Here is an 18,353-nt window from a genome sequence, read left to right on the forward strand (position 1 = left end):
TTTGAATTGAGTTTGAGTATTTGTGATTTGAGTTTGAATTGAGTATGTGTCTCTGTGGTTTGAGTTTGAATTGAGTATGTGTCTCTGTGGTTTGAGTTTGAATTGAGTTTGAGTCTCTGTGGTTTGAGTTTGAATTGAGTATGTGTCTCTGTGGTTTGAGTTTGAATTGAGTATGTGTCTCTGTGGTTTGAGTTTGAATTGAGTATGAGTCTCTGTGGTTTGAGTTTGAATTGAGTTTGAGTCTCTGTTATTTGAGTTTGAATTGAGTTTGAGTCTTTGTGGTTTGAGTTTGAATTGAGTTTGAGTCTTTGTGGTTTGAGTTTGAATTGAGTATGAGTCTTTTTTTGGGTTGGGGCTTCAACTGAGTTTTTAGTCTTTGTTTTTGAGTTTGAATTGAGTTATGTGTTTGTGAGGTGTGAGTCTGCATTGTGTTTTGAGTCCCTGGGGATCAAATTCCAGTGGAGTCTTGGGTGTCTGTGGCACAGATGAGAGTGAGTCTTGAGACTCTGTGGAGCCAAGGCTCTGAGACTAGTATCATGTATCTGGGTTGTGAATCCAGTTTTGAGTCTCCAAGGAGCACGTTTTTTTAAATAATACCTCTTTCTCTTATTTTGCTAAGGTTATTTTTAATATATATTAAGAACATATATTAAGTGTGTGGGTGTGAGTGTTTGTGTGTGTGTGTGTGTGTGTGTGTGTGTGTGTGTGTGTGTGTGTGTGTGAGCAAGCCTTGCCCATATGTACATTCCTGCGTTAAGCCCAGCTCATAATCTACTGTCAGGCTAAACGCAGTCAGTGTAAAATAGAGAGCAGAAATGAACTGAGGCTGCAGTTGACTCCAAGGGAGATGAGGAATGCACTTCACAGGAGGAGGTGGAGTCCTTGATTTACTCTTCATCACATTCTAGCAAGAAGAGATTCCCTTTGACCTGCTGACATGGTCCATCAGAACAATGTTTGTCTGCCATGAGCAACGGAAGGGTTTGCAGATTTTTTCAGCAATGCAGAATACTGCACATTTATTAACAAACCCATAAACCATCACTTGATGTTTGACACTGGATGTATTCAAATTATGTGACTAAGAAATAACTGTGATATGAAACATGCAGGGTTAATTAGTCCCAGACTAGTACGAAGATTGTAGGTCTAGCTAAACAGTATTTTACTTTGAAACTGTAAATGGCCATTGCAGTTATGCAAGAATTCATCTGGGGATGTCCCAATCCAACCTCAAAGATCAGTATCAGGGCTGGTCACAGCATTATTTTACTGATCTGTTTTAGCTTCATTGAGCTCAGTCTTAAGTTTGATCCTCTGTTTCCTCTAGATGGCAAGCTCACACTCCCTCCTTCTCTTTCTCGATCTGGTAGTGACCAATGTGAATATTCCCTCCAGCACCCGTGTTTCTAAAACGTAGCACGCTGTGTAAATGTTGTTGTGATCTAACAATGCTGGACAGCGTAGTCAGGCGTCATAACGTCTCCACTTCTTGTATTTGTCATTTCATAGAAGACTGAGAGGAATTGTGGTTTTATTTGATATGACTGTGAATATTAGGCTGCTCAAGCACTTTGGTACTGGGGTTATATTACTGGTTTTGAAATGTTCTATTCTTACTGCTGCAATACTGCACTAGGTGGAATGTATATGAGCTGTTTGCAAAGACACCTTTTGTTTACTTTGTTATAAAAAAAGAAAAGAAATAATAATTATAAGCAGCAGCTTGGGTGCAGGCAACTTCTCTCTTAATGTGAGATATTCAGTGTCAAGCAGATACACTGGGCTGATTATAAAAACTATAATTTACTTGAAGTGTGCACTGTGATACGTATCGGATCAGGACCCTGTATCGGCAGAGACACTCAATACTCAATATTAAAAGACTTGGATCAGAATCGGGAGAAAAAAAAAACTTCATCGGGGCATCGCTAATTTCAGGTGTTACATTTCTTGAGTTGTTTTTTCTTTCTTAAATAGCAACTTTGGAGCATTTCTATGAATTATGATATTCGATTAAATTGTTAAAAAAAAACGTTAAAATATTAACAAATGATGTAATTCTTTACCCTCCATATTGTATCATTCTCACATAGAATCGGACTCTCAGTTAGTACAGGGTGCCTATCAGGGTTTTACTTTAAAATTCAGCTCGAAGTGGAAAGACAAAGGCTTGCTTTTCTCCTAAGATTTGACTGCATGTTCAGCATTCTCTGATTTACACAAAAGAAATACCTCAAATAAGTGTGGTTTCCTTAGAAAGACATAAATGTTTTTCTGTTTATTGATGGTATTTCTGGTAATACAGATCAACAAGTGGAACTTTAATATCAGACGAACAGATGGTTATTGGTTCTCACACAGAGTAGTAGGGTTTGTGTGTGTGTGTGTGTGTGTGTGTGTGTGTGTGTGTGTGTGTGTGTGTGTGTGTCAGCCTTTTCCTGCGCCTTCGACTATGCTGTTTTGTTTGTTCCTGACTTTCCTGTCCACTTTGACATTCCAGAGAGAGAGTGAGAGAGAGTGAGAGTGAGAGTGAGAGAGAGTAAGATAAAGAGGGTGATATGGTGAGAGAGTCTTAGTGTGTATGTGAGAGACTGATTTAGAGAGAGGAGAGAGTGTGTTTGAGAGAGAATTGACATGAGACCAAAACAAAAAAGTGAAAAAGACACGTGAGAGAGAAAGTCTGTCTATGTGTGTGTGTGTGTGTGTGTGTGTGTGTGTGAGAGAGAGAGAGAGAGAGAGAGAGAGAGGCCACAAGTCACAGAAACAGAGAAAGAGTGGATGGACATGATGAATGGACAGAGAGGAAAAAGTAAAGATGGCACAGAGCTTAGACACATACAGACACACACAAAGAGGAATGTCTCACCTTTTGCTGTCTGTTGAGAGCATTAATAATTTCAAAATGTTGCACGCTAATATTATATTAAACTATACTAAGTGTAACCAATATTGTATGATGAATATTATTGTGTTGTTATGTAATAAATAATAATGCAGAATGCAATATTATAGTGTTCTCAAGATAGCACTCTATAACCATATATTAATTTTTGACTTTGAAGGATCCTTATACCATGGGCAATGTACATATTTTCCTTCCTTCTTTTGTTCTTCCTTCCATCCTCTCTCTCCTCCTCTCTCAGGTGGATTAGGAGAGCATGACTCCACTAAAAAGCCAAGCTCATTATACCTCCTTCTAGAGAGAATACGAAGACTGGGACTTGGTAAGTTCCCTCTTGCCCCTTTTTCAACATGGACGTGTCAGTTCCTCTCTGACCTTTACTCACTTAATTCTTCTGCATATTTGCAGCGGCAAGAGGTGTTTGATTTTAATATCTGCTGATCTCTAACTAGACCACTTGGCATTTAGCTGTTATAGGATTCATACACACCCTGAAAGAGCTTCAGAAAGCACAGCTGCTAAGAGTACAGCCAGATTGTTGCTTGTGAACCAAATACCTGAATCCATAGCCAAAACATTCAAAAAGGACCTTTCCATATATATTCATTTTATACATTTTACCTCCACAAACAGTCAGTTTTTGCTTTTCGTGGTGGCTTCCAAGTTGGCAGCCCATTCCACCCCAAATAAATACTTTCATTTCGAGAGTTAAATATTTTTTCCCTTTTTGTTTGTAAGGCATTAGCATGTTTTCTTATGGAAAGCTGCTGAAATTGTGCCATTCGGTTTGATAATATTTCAGAAGTGAAACATCAGTTGCCAAAACACACTGTTGAGAAATGCACTGGCTTTATTTTATCTCTTATTTTATTTATTCTTTCTGAAATTGCTTTTAGCCACAGTTTGGAAAAGGAAAGTGTCAAATCCTTATTTAGGCACAGTCTAAATATGAGAGTTTGGTGAACAAGAGCATGACTGTACCCTGCTGAACATGAATGATAAAAGATATAGCCACTTTATTAAAGAATCCCCAAAAAATTATATGCTAAAACACCTTATAGATAAATGTTAACATTTTTGGAGTGCATACAGAGGACATGTTACATCTAAACATAAACAAACCATATAAAATGGATCCAACAATTACTCTGATCAATTCATGGGACCTCAAGTTTCCTGCCAATATGTTTCTTTCGTTCTGTATTCTACTTTCACTTATTTTTTTCTCTGTGTGTCTGTAGATTCCTCGTCAAAGAACTCTAGTAAGGAGGAGACTTTGCGGACTGGCCCACAGAGTTGGGGGAATGGGGGTACTGGGGATAGGGGGAAATGGAGTAGAGGGGGGAAATCTCGAGTCCCGAGAGCTGCCACCTCCAGAGCAGAGCGAATTTGGCCGGGGGGCGTGATCCCTTATGTTATAGGAGGAAACTTCACTGGTGAGTGCCCTGTGTGTGTCCACGGGTTGGTTTCTGTCTTTGAATTGCTTGCATTTTTTCCCATTTGTTTAGATGTGAAACAATGACAAACACATGGGAAAACTGCAAAAGGATGTTTTTCCTTGATGCAAAACAAGAGTAAACTCAATGACAAATACACTTCATGTCCAAATCATAATAAATTGTCTTCTCTTATGTGGACACACTCTAATGTGCTGTTGGTTGAACGTTTACAATCTGCACTTGATGAACTATTCAGCTTAGGACCACAGAGAAAATCTGAATTAAGATAATTCTAATAATTTATTATAATAGTTGGTTTATCATAACTATTTTAGACTGAATGACATTATTTTTAGAAATGTCAAGACACAGGGCTTGTTCATTATTAAAGTAACTGTAATAAATACTAAAAATGAATGTGTGTGTGTGTGTGTGTGTGTGTGTGTTCCTCAGGCAGTCAAAGGGCGATGTTTAAGCAGGCCATGAGACATTGGGAGAAACAGACATGTGTGACCTTCATCGAGAAAACTGACGAAGAGAGCTACATCGTCTTCACTTACAGACCCTGCGGGTGAGACCGTATGTGTGTGTGTGTGTGTGTGTGTGTGTGTGTGTGTGTGTGTTTGTGTTTGTCTGAGTCTAAATCAATAGGTTTGACTTTATATAGTAAAGCATTAAAGCATTAAAGCATTTTGTTTTTACTTTTATTACTGTTTATATTAGTTACTATATTTAAATACCGATTAGAGGATTCACTCGTTTAAACTCCTATTTGATCTATTTATTCAAAAATTACTAATTCCTACTAATTACTTCATTTGTTACTTATGGACGGGTGTGGAGTGGGGAAAAAGAGAAGAAAAATGTTGTACAGCTGGCTATTGTATCATTTTGTTATGCTTCATTATAAATAAATAATTAAATGACTAGGCCAAAAAAAGCATTAAAACCTTTTAATACAGAAATAAAAATAGTGCACTTCACATTTTAGGCTTAAATGTATTGAAATTTATTATTCAATAAAATGTTGACATTCCATATTCTGAGTACATTCAGCCACATAAATGTGTTTCTCTGAAATGATGGCGCACCATCTACTACCTTTGGATGAGCTGGAATGGCTCTGTGATCCAGGATTAGCAATACAACACGAGTGACTGTTCTTGTGGCTTAATGAAATCATATCTTCACAGAAATTGTTCAGTGTCTATTGTAAATTCTCATAAGAGCAGAAGCTGTTACTGCAGCAATGGAGGACACACTGCCTGTATATTGTCCTTGCTTTCAGAGAAACGTTGGATGGGTGGGTGCCCACACACTTTCAGCCATGTAGCATAATTCTGATGATTGCATCAGTTGTGATAATAATGCTGCTAATAATAAGAATTTGATCAATTCCATATAAAATGGAGACAATTAGAGAAGGCCCATGTATACACCCCTGTAGTACATCTCTATATAGGAACTCAATTGAGGGTCATTGGCCCTGGAAAACAGTCCTAGAGGTCTAAATGAGCACACACACACACACACATACTCTCCCATACACACATTTACTTCCTTACTCATTCACCTCTCATTGTTATGTGTACATCCTGCGATGTGTGTGTTTTTAAAACAAAGTGTGTGTGTCAGAGGAGACAACTTTACTACAGTCAGCTTTGCTTTCCTTCCTGCCTCGTCACCATGGTGCACTGGCCAGCCATTGTTCTGTGGAATGGCATCCTAACAAGCTGACATGGTAATGAGAGAGAGAAAGAGAGACAGAGAGAGAGACAGAGATAGAGAGAGATAATGAGATATGAGAGGTGAAAGAATCCTTACAGTTTTGCAAAGGGAGGATTTACACAAGATGCTGCTACATTGTTGTGGTTGTTTTTATTGTATGAAGATATAAGAATAGGTACTGATTGTTGGGTGATAAGTTCTGGATAATAATCCCCATAAGACTTATTCCAGTAGTAATAGTAGTATGATCTCCATCATTCCATTCTCTGGATGGAGGGCAATTCGACTGTTCCTCAGCTCAATGCTTTGCTATGGACATTAGGGTTTATGTTATTAAATTGCATTATTATTCCATTATATCATCATTATAAACTGTGGCATACAATGGTCTTGGATCATTCTACACTACTATTTATCACAATTATTTCTGGATCAATATATCACCCAGAATTTGCTATTGTGACAGGCCTAATGCACATAGCCCAGTTATATATCTGTGCCCACAATGGGTGCAACTTTTAGTAGTTGTGTTATATCATAACTATAAGTAGTATCTTCAAATATTGGGACATAGTGTACTTTTAATTTATGTCAAATTTTTCCATAAAAGGATCAGGTTATAACTTTCTATGAATTATTTTTCATTTCTGCAGCTGTTATTGTTTGTGTAGTCACCCAGCTCCAGGGACCTGGAGTTTGGTGTGTTCTCCCTGTGTCTGCGTGGGTTTCCTCCCACGGTCCAAAAACACACATTGGTAGGTGGATTGGCGACTCAAAATTGTCCATAGGTGTGAATGTGAGTGTGTGTCGCCCTGTGACAGGACTGGCGCCCCCTCCAGGGTGTGTTCCTGCTTGTGCCCAGTGATTCCGGGTAGGCTCCGGACCCACCGTGACCCTGAACTGGAGAAGCGGTTACTGATAGTGAATGTGAATAAATTTGTGTAGCAGCGTGCTGGTAATAACTCCATAAGGCTCAATAAATTAGAATGTAGCCATCAGTGACCCAAAGATTAAGTGTGAGAGACATTATGTAATGTTATCCATAGCTATTATAATCACACGTCAGTCAAATGTAAACCTGCTGAGACACACATATCTGGATGACACAAGAAATCTATACCACAGCAATTGAAGCTAGTGATCGACAGCCTTTGCTTATGGATGGATAAATTCCAAATCATATCTCCTCAGTAAAAAGCAGCTGATGGCTTTACTACAGTACTACAATATGAATATACACAGATCAGCCACAACATGGACAGGTGATGTGAACAGTATTGACCTTGTTACAGTGTCGTTTGTCAAGGAGTAGGCTATACAAGAGAGCAAGGTTTTCTTTTGGAAGTAATGGCACTATGGGAAAAAAACGAAAGCCAGTGGAGGCAGTGTAATGCCCTGGTCAATTTTTTACTGAGTCCTGGATGTTACTTTGACTCATACAACCTGGCTAAACATTGCTGCATGCAAGTACACCCCTTCACGTCAAAATTATCCTCTAATAGAAGTGGTCTACTGCAGTAGGATAATGCGCCCTGCCACACAAATTCCCCAGATCTCAATCAGTACGAGTATCTTTAGGATGTGCAGAAAAAACGATTCTGATTCATGGAAGTCCACCTCACAATCTATAGGATTTAAAAGATCAGAGATACAGGACACATTCAAATGTCTTGTGGATTCCATGTCTCAGTGGGTCAGAGCTGTTTTGGCAGCATGACGAAGACCAACACAATATGAATCAGTTTACTGTGGTTTTAATGTTATGGCTGGTCAGTGTATATACTGAACCATTACAGTAAAAATCACACTTCTCACCACGGTGCCTAGTTTGCTCCTGCTTGCTTGTTTTATATGTTGAAGAGAATGTTTGTCTTTAGCTTTGTTTATGTTTACCTGTTTAATAGCTTACTGGTCACTGTGAGAAAGCAGGAGGGGAAGAGTGTGTGTGCGTGTGTGTGCGTGTGTGTGTGTGTGTGTGTGTGTGTGTGCGCACTGCTGCCATTGGCCATGAAATGAGGGATTAAGGTGTTCTAATCCATGATATAAATAGCGTCCTGACTGAAGTAGAGATTACGACCATGTGTGTGTGTGTGTGTGTGTGTGTGTGTGTGTGTACATGTTTGTCTGAGACACTCTTAAGCACAGACGGCAAGTTGAACGTGTATCTCAAACCCTGATTGACTAACTTGACCTTTCTCTGTGTTAGTGACACTTGCACATGTGCACATGTTTATGATTTGCATTGGCATATCATCGCTGGCCAATTGAAAATCTCCATTTTTGTCTATATTTAGTTTACTACATCATTTGAACACTGCAGCTGTCCGTCATCGTGTGGAAATTTCATGATTAATGAACCAATAGAAATGCTCGGAATAGAAATTACTCTGAATAAAATCGTTTTACATTCCCGTCCATTGAAAGTTAAGAAGGTTTTTCCTTTTTCTAAGTTCAAGTGGTTTCAAGTCCCGCTCCAGGTGATTGTCTGTTTGGTGTGTTCTCCCCCTGTCTGCATGGGTTTCCTCCCACAGTCCAAGAACACACGTTGGTAGGTGTCTGCAGATGCGAGTGTGTAAGTGAATGTGTGAGTGAACACAATGTGTGAACAAGTAGACAAAATAAGGCTTAGGCTCACATCACACTATGTTCTGAACTGTCTTTCAAAAACACACACTCACATACTGTGTCAAAAACGTGTGCATGATACAGTATAAGTATGTGCAAACTTTCACATATAATTCTATATGCAAGTGCCAATATTTAAAGCAACACGGCAGTATTTTAAACCTTACATTTGCCACTTCAATAGTGTTGTGATGCTTCTCTGATCTGTAATAAAGAGAATAGAGCCTCTGTTGTTAAAAATCAATAAAATCGCTAAGCGTCGCCTGTGCAGCAGGTGATATGTCGCTGGTGGGCGTGTCAAGCAAGGCGCAGGCAGGCAGTGCTGGACTGAATTGAATCACCAAGCAAACCACATTTTTAAAGGAACAGCACCCACTGTATAAGCAGGCTTTATTTATTCACAAAAGGATCACAACCCTGACATAATCTTTTGTCAGAACCTCATTTTATAATAAAAATATAACTGAAATTACAAACCTATCCTATGTTTATATTATTTTTGTAACAATCACTGAACATTATTTATAGCTAACTTAAATGTCAACTGTAATGTTGGCATAATGTAATCTATCAAAAAAAAAAAAAAAACTAGCTCTATTTAAACATTCAGAACACATATTAATTACACTTTCAGTTGTAATAAACAACAAAACATACTGTATAATGGAACTTTACACAAGTCTAGACACAGCAATTATGGTTCTTTTTTATTTTGAGAAAGCAACAAATGTTCATTAGGAATCAAAGTGAGTGGAGCAGTTCTGACTTTTGAATGGTAGTTGCTGCCGCATTTGCATAAAGTTAAGCGGAGCTAAACTTCATCGTGTTGCTGAATTTGCCCGCTTCGTGTTGCTCATGGTCACCTCGCTCAACGTCGCCCAGTGTTGCTTATTCTAAACGAATGTTGCTGTGTCGCTTGTCACTTTCGGTGTGCATGCACTATTTGTAAACTTTGTTACCCCGACCTCAGTAACCAGTAAAAAATAATGTACGTTTTTTTTTAGTTTCTTATTAGCAAGTGTAGCAGCTGCACAAAATTGATGTCCACTGACAACCAATGACCAGAGGACAAAAAAGCCCACCAACATTGTGCTGTGGTGCAGTGGAAGTATGTTTTTAACAGCTCACAGCAATGTTCCAAAGCTTTGCTAGGAGACTAGAAATTGTGAATTCAGCGAAAGAGGAAAACTTGTAATAATGCTGCTCATTTCAGGCAAATGTAGGACAAACAGGTGTTCTTAAGTATGTCAAATCTGACCAAATATTTCCAGACACACATGAACAAACAGCAATGGCACACCAACCGAACATTTGTGGGTTTTTTTTTCTTTTTGTGTTCTTTCATGTTTGTCTGGTCAGTGTGCTCTGGCTGTTTGTCCAAAAATGTTTGGACGAATTCGACATGTTGAACTCATGTTTGTTTGTGTTTGATGAAGATGTCATGAGCAGTTGGCCATGACTTAGAACAGACATTTCCACGTTCAGCTGCGCTCCTGCTGAAAATCAGCTGTGCTTCCCCGGTTAACATAGCGAACAGTTAACTGACTCTGCATTTTAGCTTGTTTTTCCTGTGCAAAGTCTTTTATAATGGCATCTTGTTGGATGGTCAAAAGAGAGGATGTCTTGGCAGGTATTTGGGAAGAAAAAACAGAGTTCTCAAATCAAAACAGCAGAATGAAAGCTATTGAAAAGGTTGTGGTTTAATACTGAGGAATGTTATCCTCTATCAGTCTTTACTAATCAGTTACTTAAGATTTCAAATCACACTTCAGCTACAGCAAGAACTCTCAATGCAAGTGTCTCAATGTTTTCCTCAATCACCAATTTTTCCAGTAAAAGACCTGCCATTTTCTTCAGTTTTGTTTGGTCCGTGGCCACTGACAGTAGTTTTACAAAACATCTTAAAACAACTGCCATCATTAGAATGTTTGATCTGTGTGTTCAGGGTTTTAGAGTGCACCATTCTGTAAAGAAATGATTCGTTCTTTCAGAACTGTGCATTATGTATTGAGAGGTGATGTGCAGGCAAGGGAAACTAGGCACAGTTCTTCCCTGGCCCAGTCACGGTAACATTGCTGATTATAATAATCAGCTTTGCAGGCTTGTACCACCAAACTCTAATTACAACACAGGGCCAAGGCGGCCACAAGAGCAGCCAGGTGCCAGATATATTAACCTACTTAATACAGAGTTATGAACTGATTAGCTGCACCCCATATACACATATTTGTGTTCACAAAGGTACATTCTTGTAAGAGAGGGTGATTATGGTTAATATGATGTGACTTGTGGCACCCTAAAGTTCTGTGTCTTGAAGTAATATTGCCCAATGGCTGTAACTGAGTTTGTGTGTGTATGGGTGTGAGAGAAGGTAAATAGAGCTGATCTGATTTTAACTATAAATGGAAAATGAATTCCAGAAATTCTTTCTCTTTCTTTCTCTCTCTCATTTTTTCTCACACACACCCACCTCTCTCTTGCTCTCTCTCTCGTGATTTGTTGTGTTGGCATGGGGTCAGAAGTAAGCAGGCTAAATCCCCTCACACTGTGAAAGCTGCTATTCACCTCATGGGCTTTGTCACAGCAATCGCAGATCACCCCACATCACCCTACAAATCGCCACATCACACCATGTAACCCTAGACCACTATAAACATCACCCCGAATATCCCTATATAAACCGCTCTAAAATCCACTCTCCTTAGATCACTCTAACACGACTTAAAAAGCTTTCTAGGCACAATTACAGATCACACTATAAATCATCACACAAGATTACCATAAAAAAATCAACAGACCACCGTAAATTTCCCTAACTCACCCTAGAAAACACTTTATACTCTCATCAGCCACAAGATTTGCACTCATGATCTTGTTACAGTGGCACATGTCAAGTGGTGGGATATATTGGGCACGTGTTCGGAAATGGGCAAGCCACACGTTGACGTTTGCCATTGTAATGAGATAATGTTATTCACTTCCCCATGAGTATCCCCATATTACTTTTTAAATGACCCTTAAATTCTTAGCTATCACTATGACACCCTAATCTTAACGGCCATGTTTGCGATTTGAATCCAAGCCACTTTCTATGTGATTCAGAGAATGTTTCCTCAACTTTTACTAGCTCTCCTGTCAGTTTGCTTGAAAAATGATCCAGTGTTTTTACACAGACCTGGCTCGATAAATGGGAAATGAACATAGTGGATCAGCCTGAAATGGCCCAGGCTTTCTCTCAGTGCATTGCTGGCTTAGTCACAGCTGAGAAATAGCACCTGAAGGAGTTTGGATGGTGGAGAGACCTCAGAATGTTGAAAAACATGAAACGTGTTGAGGATATTGCTCTGTTCTTGTTCCAAATGTTCCTCTGGTAATTCAGAAGTGAATAAATGCTTACAGACATGTTAAACTTCAACCACAAAAACATACAGTCAGCTTTTTTCTTAAGCATACTGTTCCACCTTAAAAATGAAAAGCTTCTGAATGAAAACAAACCAGAGAGTGAGTAAGTTTTGATGTGTGAACAGCAGTTCTCCAGAATTTTCCAGAATTACAGCCCTTTAATCACAACACCCCACCCAAGAATTAGTCTGTATTACTCTAAAATTCCCCTACAAAACTCTACCCATGTTAACTCAGATATGCCATGCCCTCAGTCTAAATGCCTCCACATATGACCATAAAACATCACCATTCATCAACCCATATCACCATACACCATCTTCCAGATGTCTATCTATCTCTGTTTGTTTGACTGTCTAAGAAACATGATCTTATGCCAACATGATAAAAATATTAAGACCTTTAACCAGTATTTCAACCAAAGTTCATGTGTAAAGAATTTAAAGACTTCATTAACCCTGTAATTATTCAAAGCTCATAATCAATCCTTCAATCATAGGTGCTGTTCCTACGTGGGTCGCCGTGGCAACGGGCCACAGGCCATCTCCATTGGTAAAAACTGCGACAAGTTTGGCATTGTGGTTCATGAGCTGGGTCACGTGATCGGATTCTGGCATGAGCACACCCGACCTGACCGAGATGATCATGTGACCATCATCCGGGACAACATTCAGCCAGGTACTACATTACCCACAATTCACTGCTCAACAACCTTTTAGGTACTACATTACCCACAGTTCACTGCTGAGCATCCACCTAGGTACTACATTACCCACAGTTCACTGCTCAACATCCACCCAGGTACTACATTACCCACAGTTCACTGCTCAACATCCACCCAGGTACTACATTACCCACAGTTCACTGCTCAACATCCACCTAGGTACTACATTACCCACAGTTCACTGCTCAACATCCACCTAGGTACTACATTACTCACAGTTCACTGCTCAACAGCCACCTAGGTACTACATTACCCACAGTTTACTGTTCAACATCCAGACAGGTACTACATTACCCACAGTTACCCACCCAAATTAATAAATGTATTTATTTTCATATTGAATTCACAATTTAAACAGTACCATATGCAGTTTTATTTACAGCTTACAAATTCTAAAGAAACCATATCATGACCAAAATAATTAGTCAGCACCATGGCTGAGCATCATGAATTTGAAAGTGCGATGTATCAGTGACAAACAGACAAGATCAGGGTTTCATAAGTCACAAACCTAAATAACCAATCTTGTCAACTTGCGGGGTGGGGTCCATGTTTTCCTCATGTGAGTATTCTTGTGTGCTCATGTTTAGGTCAAGAATATAACTTCTTAAAAATGGAACCTGGAGAGGTGAACTCACTTGGAGAGCCTTACGACTTTGACAGCATCATGCATTATGCCAGAAATACTTTCTCCAGGTGAGAAACACTGCTCAACCCACACACACACACACACACACACATACAATTGCTGACGATATTTCAGTCTCAGCATTTGTACTGTAAACACAGCAAACACAGTACCACCAGTACCAGTAAAACAATACCCTCTTTATTTCTCTCTCTCTGTCTCTCTCTGTCTCTCTGTCTCTCTCTCTCTCTCTCTCTCTCTCTCTCAGGGGAATGTTTCTGGACACTATCCTGCCCTCTCGTGATGAGAACGGTGTGCGTCCTGCTATTGGTCAGAGAACAAGGCTCAGTAAAGGGGATATTTCTCAGGCCAAGAAACTCTACAGATGTCCAGGTAATCTTAGTTTGTGTGTGTGTGTGTGTGTATGAGGTACGTGTCCATTAAATGAATGTAAGTTAATGTGATGTACCCACAAAGCATGGAAGCACGTGTGTATGTGTGTGTGGGTCTTTGTGTGTGTGTGTGTGTGTATGCACTAGGGAGTATCAGCAGATATGTGATGAGGTGTGTGATTAGGTGTGCATTTCTCCTTTCTGCCAAAAACACCTTTAGATCAGACACTCTGCTGAGTAAATGAGAGACAGAGAGCTGGAGAGAGACTTAGACAGATGAGTGAAAGTGTGAATGAAAAGCTGAGAGATTAGCTCACTTTATAGGCAAAGAAAAAGGTCTCCAGATAAAGGCAAGAAGTGTGTGGGTGTGTGTAAACATACAAATTGAAAATAGAAAATAGGTTTGGCCACATAAATGGTTCTAGGTCTTAATATAGCATTTCTTATTATACAAGTTTAATTTTTCAGATATTTTTTGCATATTTATAATACATATTATTACTACATTTAGGTACTTGCATATCATCGTTGTCTTCATATGTCAGAAATGCATTTATTAATTTTCTGTAAAGGGTTTATCCCTTTAATAACACTGAGCACAAAGACAGGAACACACCCCGTTCATCTCAGGGCACCACACACACCCAGTCACTCACACACTCACACCTATGAACATTTTTGAGTAGCCCATCCATCTACCAGCATATGTTTCTGACTGTGGAAAGGATGCTAGAACACCCAGAGGACACCCACACAGACACGGAGAATACACCAAACTCACAGACTAAAAACCCCAGGACCCTGAAGCTGCGTGAGAGTAGCACTGCCTGTGGTGCCCTGTATCACAGAAGGTTTAACTACTGAGTTATCTCTGAATCAAGTTTTATTACTATTAATTTTGTTTCATCCCAATTGGTCATTCACCCTTTCCTTTTCCGTAATCACTTTACCCTGTTCATTGTAATATTCAAATCCCAAAGGTTTCCATCTGGGATGTTAGGGATATCCTAACATCCCATATATGTATATATCATCATTCATTGTCTGTAACCGCTTATGCAGTTCACGGTGTCACGGTGTGTCCGGAGCCTTCCCGGAATCATTAGGCAGGAACACACCTTGGAGGAGGCGCCAGTCCTTCATAGGGTGACACACACTCACACTTACAGACACTTTTGAGTTTCCAATCCACCTACCAATGTGTTTTTGGACCGTGGGAGGAAACTGGAGCACCCAGAGGAAACCCACACGGACACAGGGAGAACACACTAAACTCCTCACAGACAGTCACCCGGAGCAGGACTTGGAGCTATGTGACTGTGACACTACCTGCTGCACCACCGTAGAAGTTCTAGAGACAAAATGAGATTTGGAGAAAGGGCAGACCTTATTCAACTTTGGCACCCCAGATGGCATCATAGTATACATAGTCTCATAATTTGTCTTTTGTGTTTACGGTTTGTGTTTGTCTTCTGCCCATGTTCTTTCATGACTGCATTTTATGCAATGGTGGCCATTAATCCACAAAGGGTTTTGTGTGTTTGTGTGAAAGGGCGAGACAGATACGGGGTGGGGGGAGGTCGAGAGAAATGGCCTAGTTCACTTACAAAGCAAAAGACTGTAATCTCTCTCTCTCTGTCTCTCTGTCTGTCTCTCTCTCTCTCTCTCTCTCTCTCTCTCTCTCTCTCTCTCTCTCGGAAGCTGCATATTAGCAAAATGCTGACTAGTTAGCACTCATCCTACATTCACTGGCTGTATCTAATTCAAACTTACACTTTGATTAACACAAAGCCTTGGCAAATAGAAATCAGATGTACAACATTTACATGCAATACATAGCAAAAGTGTTTAGATGCCTCCTTTCCTCGTGTTCGAAATGAAATTGGTTAATCTGTAGGTTGCCCATTTTTACTGCAGTAACAGTCTCTAGTCTTATGTGAAAATGTACACTAGATTTTGGAACATTACTGTGGAGGTCTGTTACAAAAACATCAGTGAGGTCAAGTAGACATGGCCTCACATGTTGGTTGATCATATCAGGATCATAAACGTATAATTCTCCATCACTTCAAAGCCTGCTTCACAATTCAATACTGGTGTCCTCTTGATGGTGCTTGGCATTTGGCATGGTGCCTTTAGGGTCATGCATGCTTCAGACCCTGCTGGCAGGGTATTTCTAGGGAGCTTTTTCAAAAATGCCTGTGCTTGTGTTGGCATAGAGTGCGCCTTAAGGTAATGGGATAGGTCATTAAAATAAATTCCTTAGACACTCTGTATTTAAAACCCTTAAATTCAACATCAACGATTGCAGGGAACTGCTGCTCTCTCTGGTTTGTTTACATACAGAATCTCTGCATATTTTAAGGTGAACAGGCATGTGTGCACATGGCTGTAGTTTAACTTGTCTGTAAGTTTGAATTACCACAGAAACACATTTGTAACTCGAGTTGTTTAGTTTTGTAGAACTTTTGGTTTGCATTTAAGTAATTAAAGTAATTATTTCCCACCTATTGAGCAGCAATAGAGCAACAACCTCTTCTCATTCCATGCTTTTCAATGTTTGGAGTTCTTTTTATTGTCTACATGGATGCAGTTTTTCTGCCGTGAGCAGAGAGAGAGGAAACACTGCATTTTGGACAGAGACCTTTACTTCTTTCTTGTTTTTTTGTTTTACTGTAGACCTGTTTCCAGCATGAAGGCAGACTTGAGAGTTAGCAAATTGCGAAGAAACATCCTCAGAATTTATAAAACTTGTTTTTTGATTATAAGCATGAATTATCTCCATTAAGGAAACAGCTTTTTAAAGGTGTAGTGTAAGTGTAAATTATTCTCTGTATGAACATGCACATTGCACTTTTCTTTCCCACCAAACCACCACCTGCAGCTTAACAGATAAACCAGACTTTCTTTGGAGAATCTAGACATTTTGCACCAGAGAAACTCTCAGTGACTGCTCCTTTGTTTCTCATGAAACAGACACTATAAGCACTTCCATATGCACCCACTGTCCTGTTAACCCAGAAAGTAGGGTGGGGGTGTTGGTGGAGTTTTTATATGGTCAGTGTTAGCGGTATTGTTATCTTGTCTTAGAGACAGCATCAAATTCCCTGCCCAGAGATGAGTGGGTTTTAAAGTCTCATTAGACAGTTGTCCTTTGTTCCTGGATGTGTGTGTGTGTGTGTGTGTGTGTGTGTGTATGTGAAACTGGTTAGTTGGTGAGCAGATACTTATTTTGGTTTTGAGTGTCTGATTTGCTTAGTATGGCATGTAACCATATCACTCTGCTGCTATGCCACTTGTTTTGCAGAATGTATTGCAGTAGTAACTACCTTGTGATACAGTACCAGTCCAAACGTTTGATAATGTCACATTTGTTATTCAGTATAATATGTATAATAACATAGTCATTGTCCAACAAAAAAAAAATTATTGCACCCAGAAAGGATCAAGCCACAGGAATGAAACTTGGTGGGTAGGTTTGACATTGTGAAACATGCGAATAATTCCATACTCCACGTGGAAAAGTTCCACGCTCGGCTGCACATGTGACGTAAGCAAGGACTGTTTTTCTATCTGACTGACTATATAAGATCGTCCAGTTGTGCGTGCTTACCATTCTGACTCGTGCTGTTGTTTTGGTAGCATTCTTTGCAAGCGAGGTTTGCTTTGGAGAAGAGTTTGAAAGCAATTTGCAGTTGGAAGAATTTCAGAGGGGTCACATCTTAGGGCTCTGGGAAGCTGGATGGTCTTATAGAGGTATTGTGCCATACCGGTCATGTGGATATTACCATAGCATTGCTGATGGCCAGTGGATAGAAGGAGGCATGCAGCAGCCACATGAAGGATCTGGGAGATCTACACAAACCACAGAGAGGGAGAACCAACAGATAGTCTGACATACATAGAATCACCTAACTGCTATGATTGTGGACATTCAGTAAGCACTGATTAAAAATTAAAAATTAATTTACAACACACATAACCTTTATCTTCGTCCAAATATCATTGCAGTCCAACACTTCTTTCTGGGTTGACAGTGAGTGTATACATATTCAGCTTTGTACAAATGTCTACATTAATTAAATATATGCCTATTGCTTTCCAAGTAAAATATCATTAAGCGTATGTAATTCCCACATTCATGCCTCCTGCTGTATATCATCCCTTCACACATCTACCTATGTACACATCTACATCTACCTTGTGTTTTTAGCATGTGGTGAAACATTACAAGATTCAACGGGGAACTTCTCATCACCTGGTTACCCAAATGGATACCCATCATACACTCACTGCGTCTGGAGGATCTCCGTCACACCTGGAGAGAAGGTAATGTCATAGAAAGTTGATCAGTTCTACCATTGCCACTGTTTTGTTATGCGTTAAAGTATACAGTTTTACAAATATGTTTACATTTAATATGGCTTAAAATGGACCCAAGTATTAAAACAAAAGTTCATTAAAAGAATAATGTGTGTGTAGAATAATGAGGAAACGTCATCCCCAAGCT

The 18,353-nt window shown here is 39.6% G+C and overlaps 1 protein-coding gene across 3 annotated transcripts in view; it reads left to right on the forward strand.

Moving 5' to 3' along the window:
* tll1 (tolloid-like 1) overlaps positions 1–18,353 on the forward strand; it is a 65,947-nt gene that overhangs the window by 24,349 nt on the left and 23,245 nt on the right. For all 3 annotated transcript variants that reach the window (XM_066658617.1, XM_066658618.1, XM_066658619.1), the window contains 7 exons: positions 3,147–3,227; positions 4,147–4,341; positions 4,798–4,915; positions 12,599–12,777; positions 13,414–13,519; positions 13,720–13,844; positions 18,057–18,172. In XM_066658617.1, the coding sequence (XP_066514714.1) occupies positions 3,147–3,227; positions 4,147–4,341; positions 4,798–4,915; positions 12,599–12,777; positions 13,414–13,519; positions 13,720–13,844; positions 18,057–18,172 (920 nt within the window). The remainder of the gene's footprint in view (positions 1–3,146; positions 3,228–4,146; positions 4,342–4,797; positions 4,916–12,598; positions 12,778–13,413; positions 13,520–13,719; positions 13,845–18,056; positions 18,173–18,353) is intronic.

The sequence above is a fragment of the Hoplias malabaricus genome, chromosome 2, assembly GCF_029633855.1.
Source record: "Hoplias malabaricus isolate fHopMal1 chromosome 2, fHopMal1.hap1, whole genome shotgun sequence".
Lineage (NCBI taxonomy): Eukaryota > Metazoa > Chordata > Actinopteri > Characiformes > Erythrinidae > Hoplias > Hoplias malabaricus.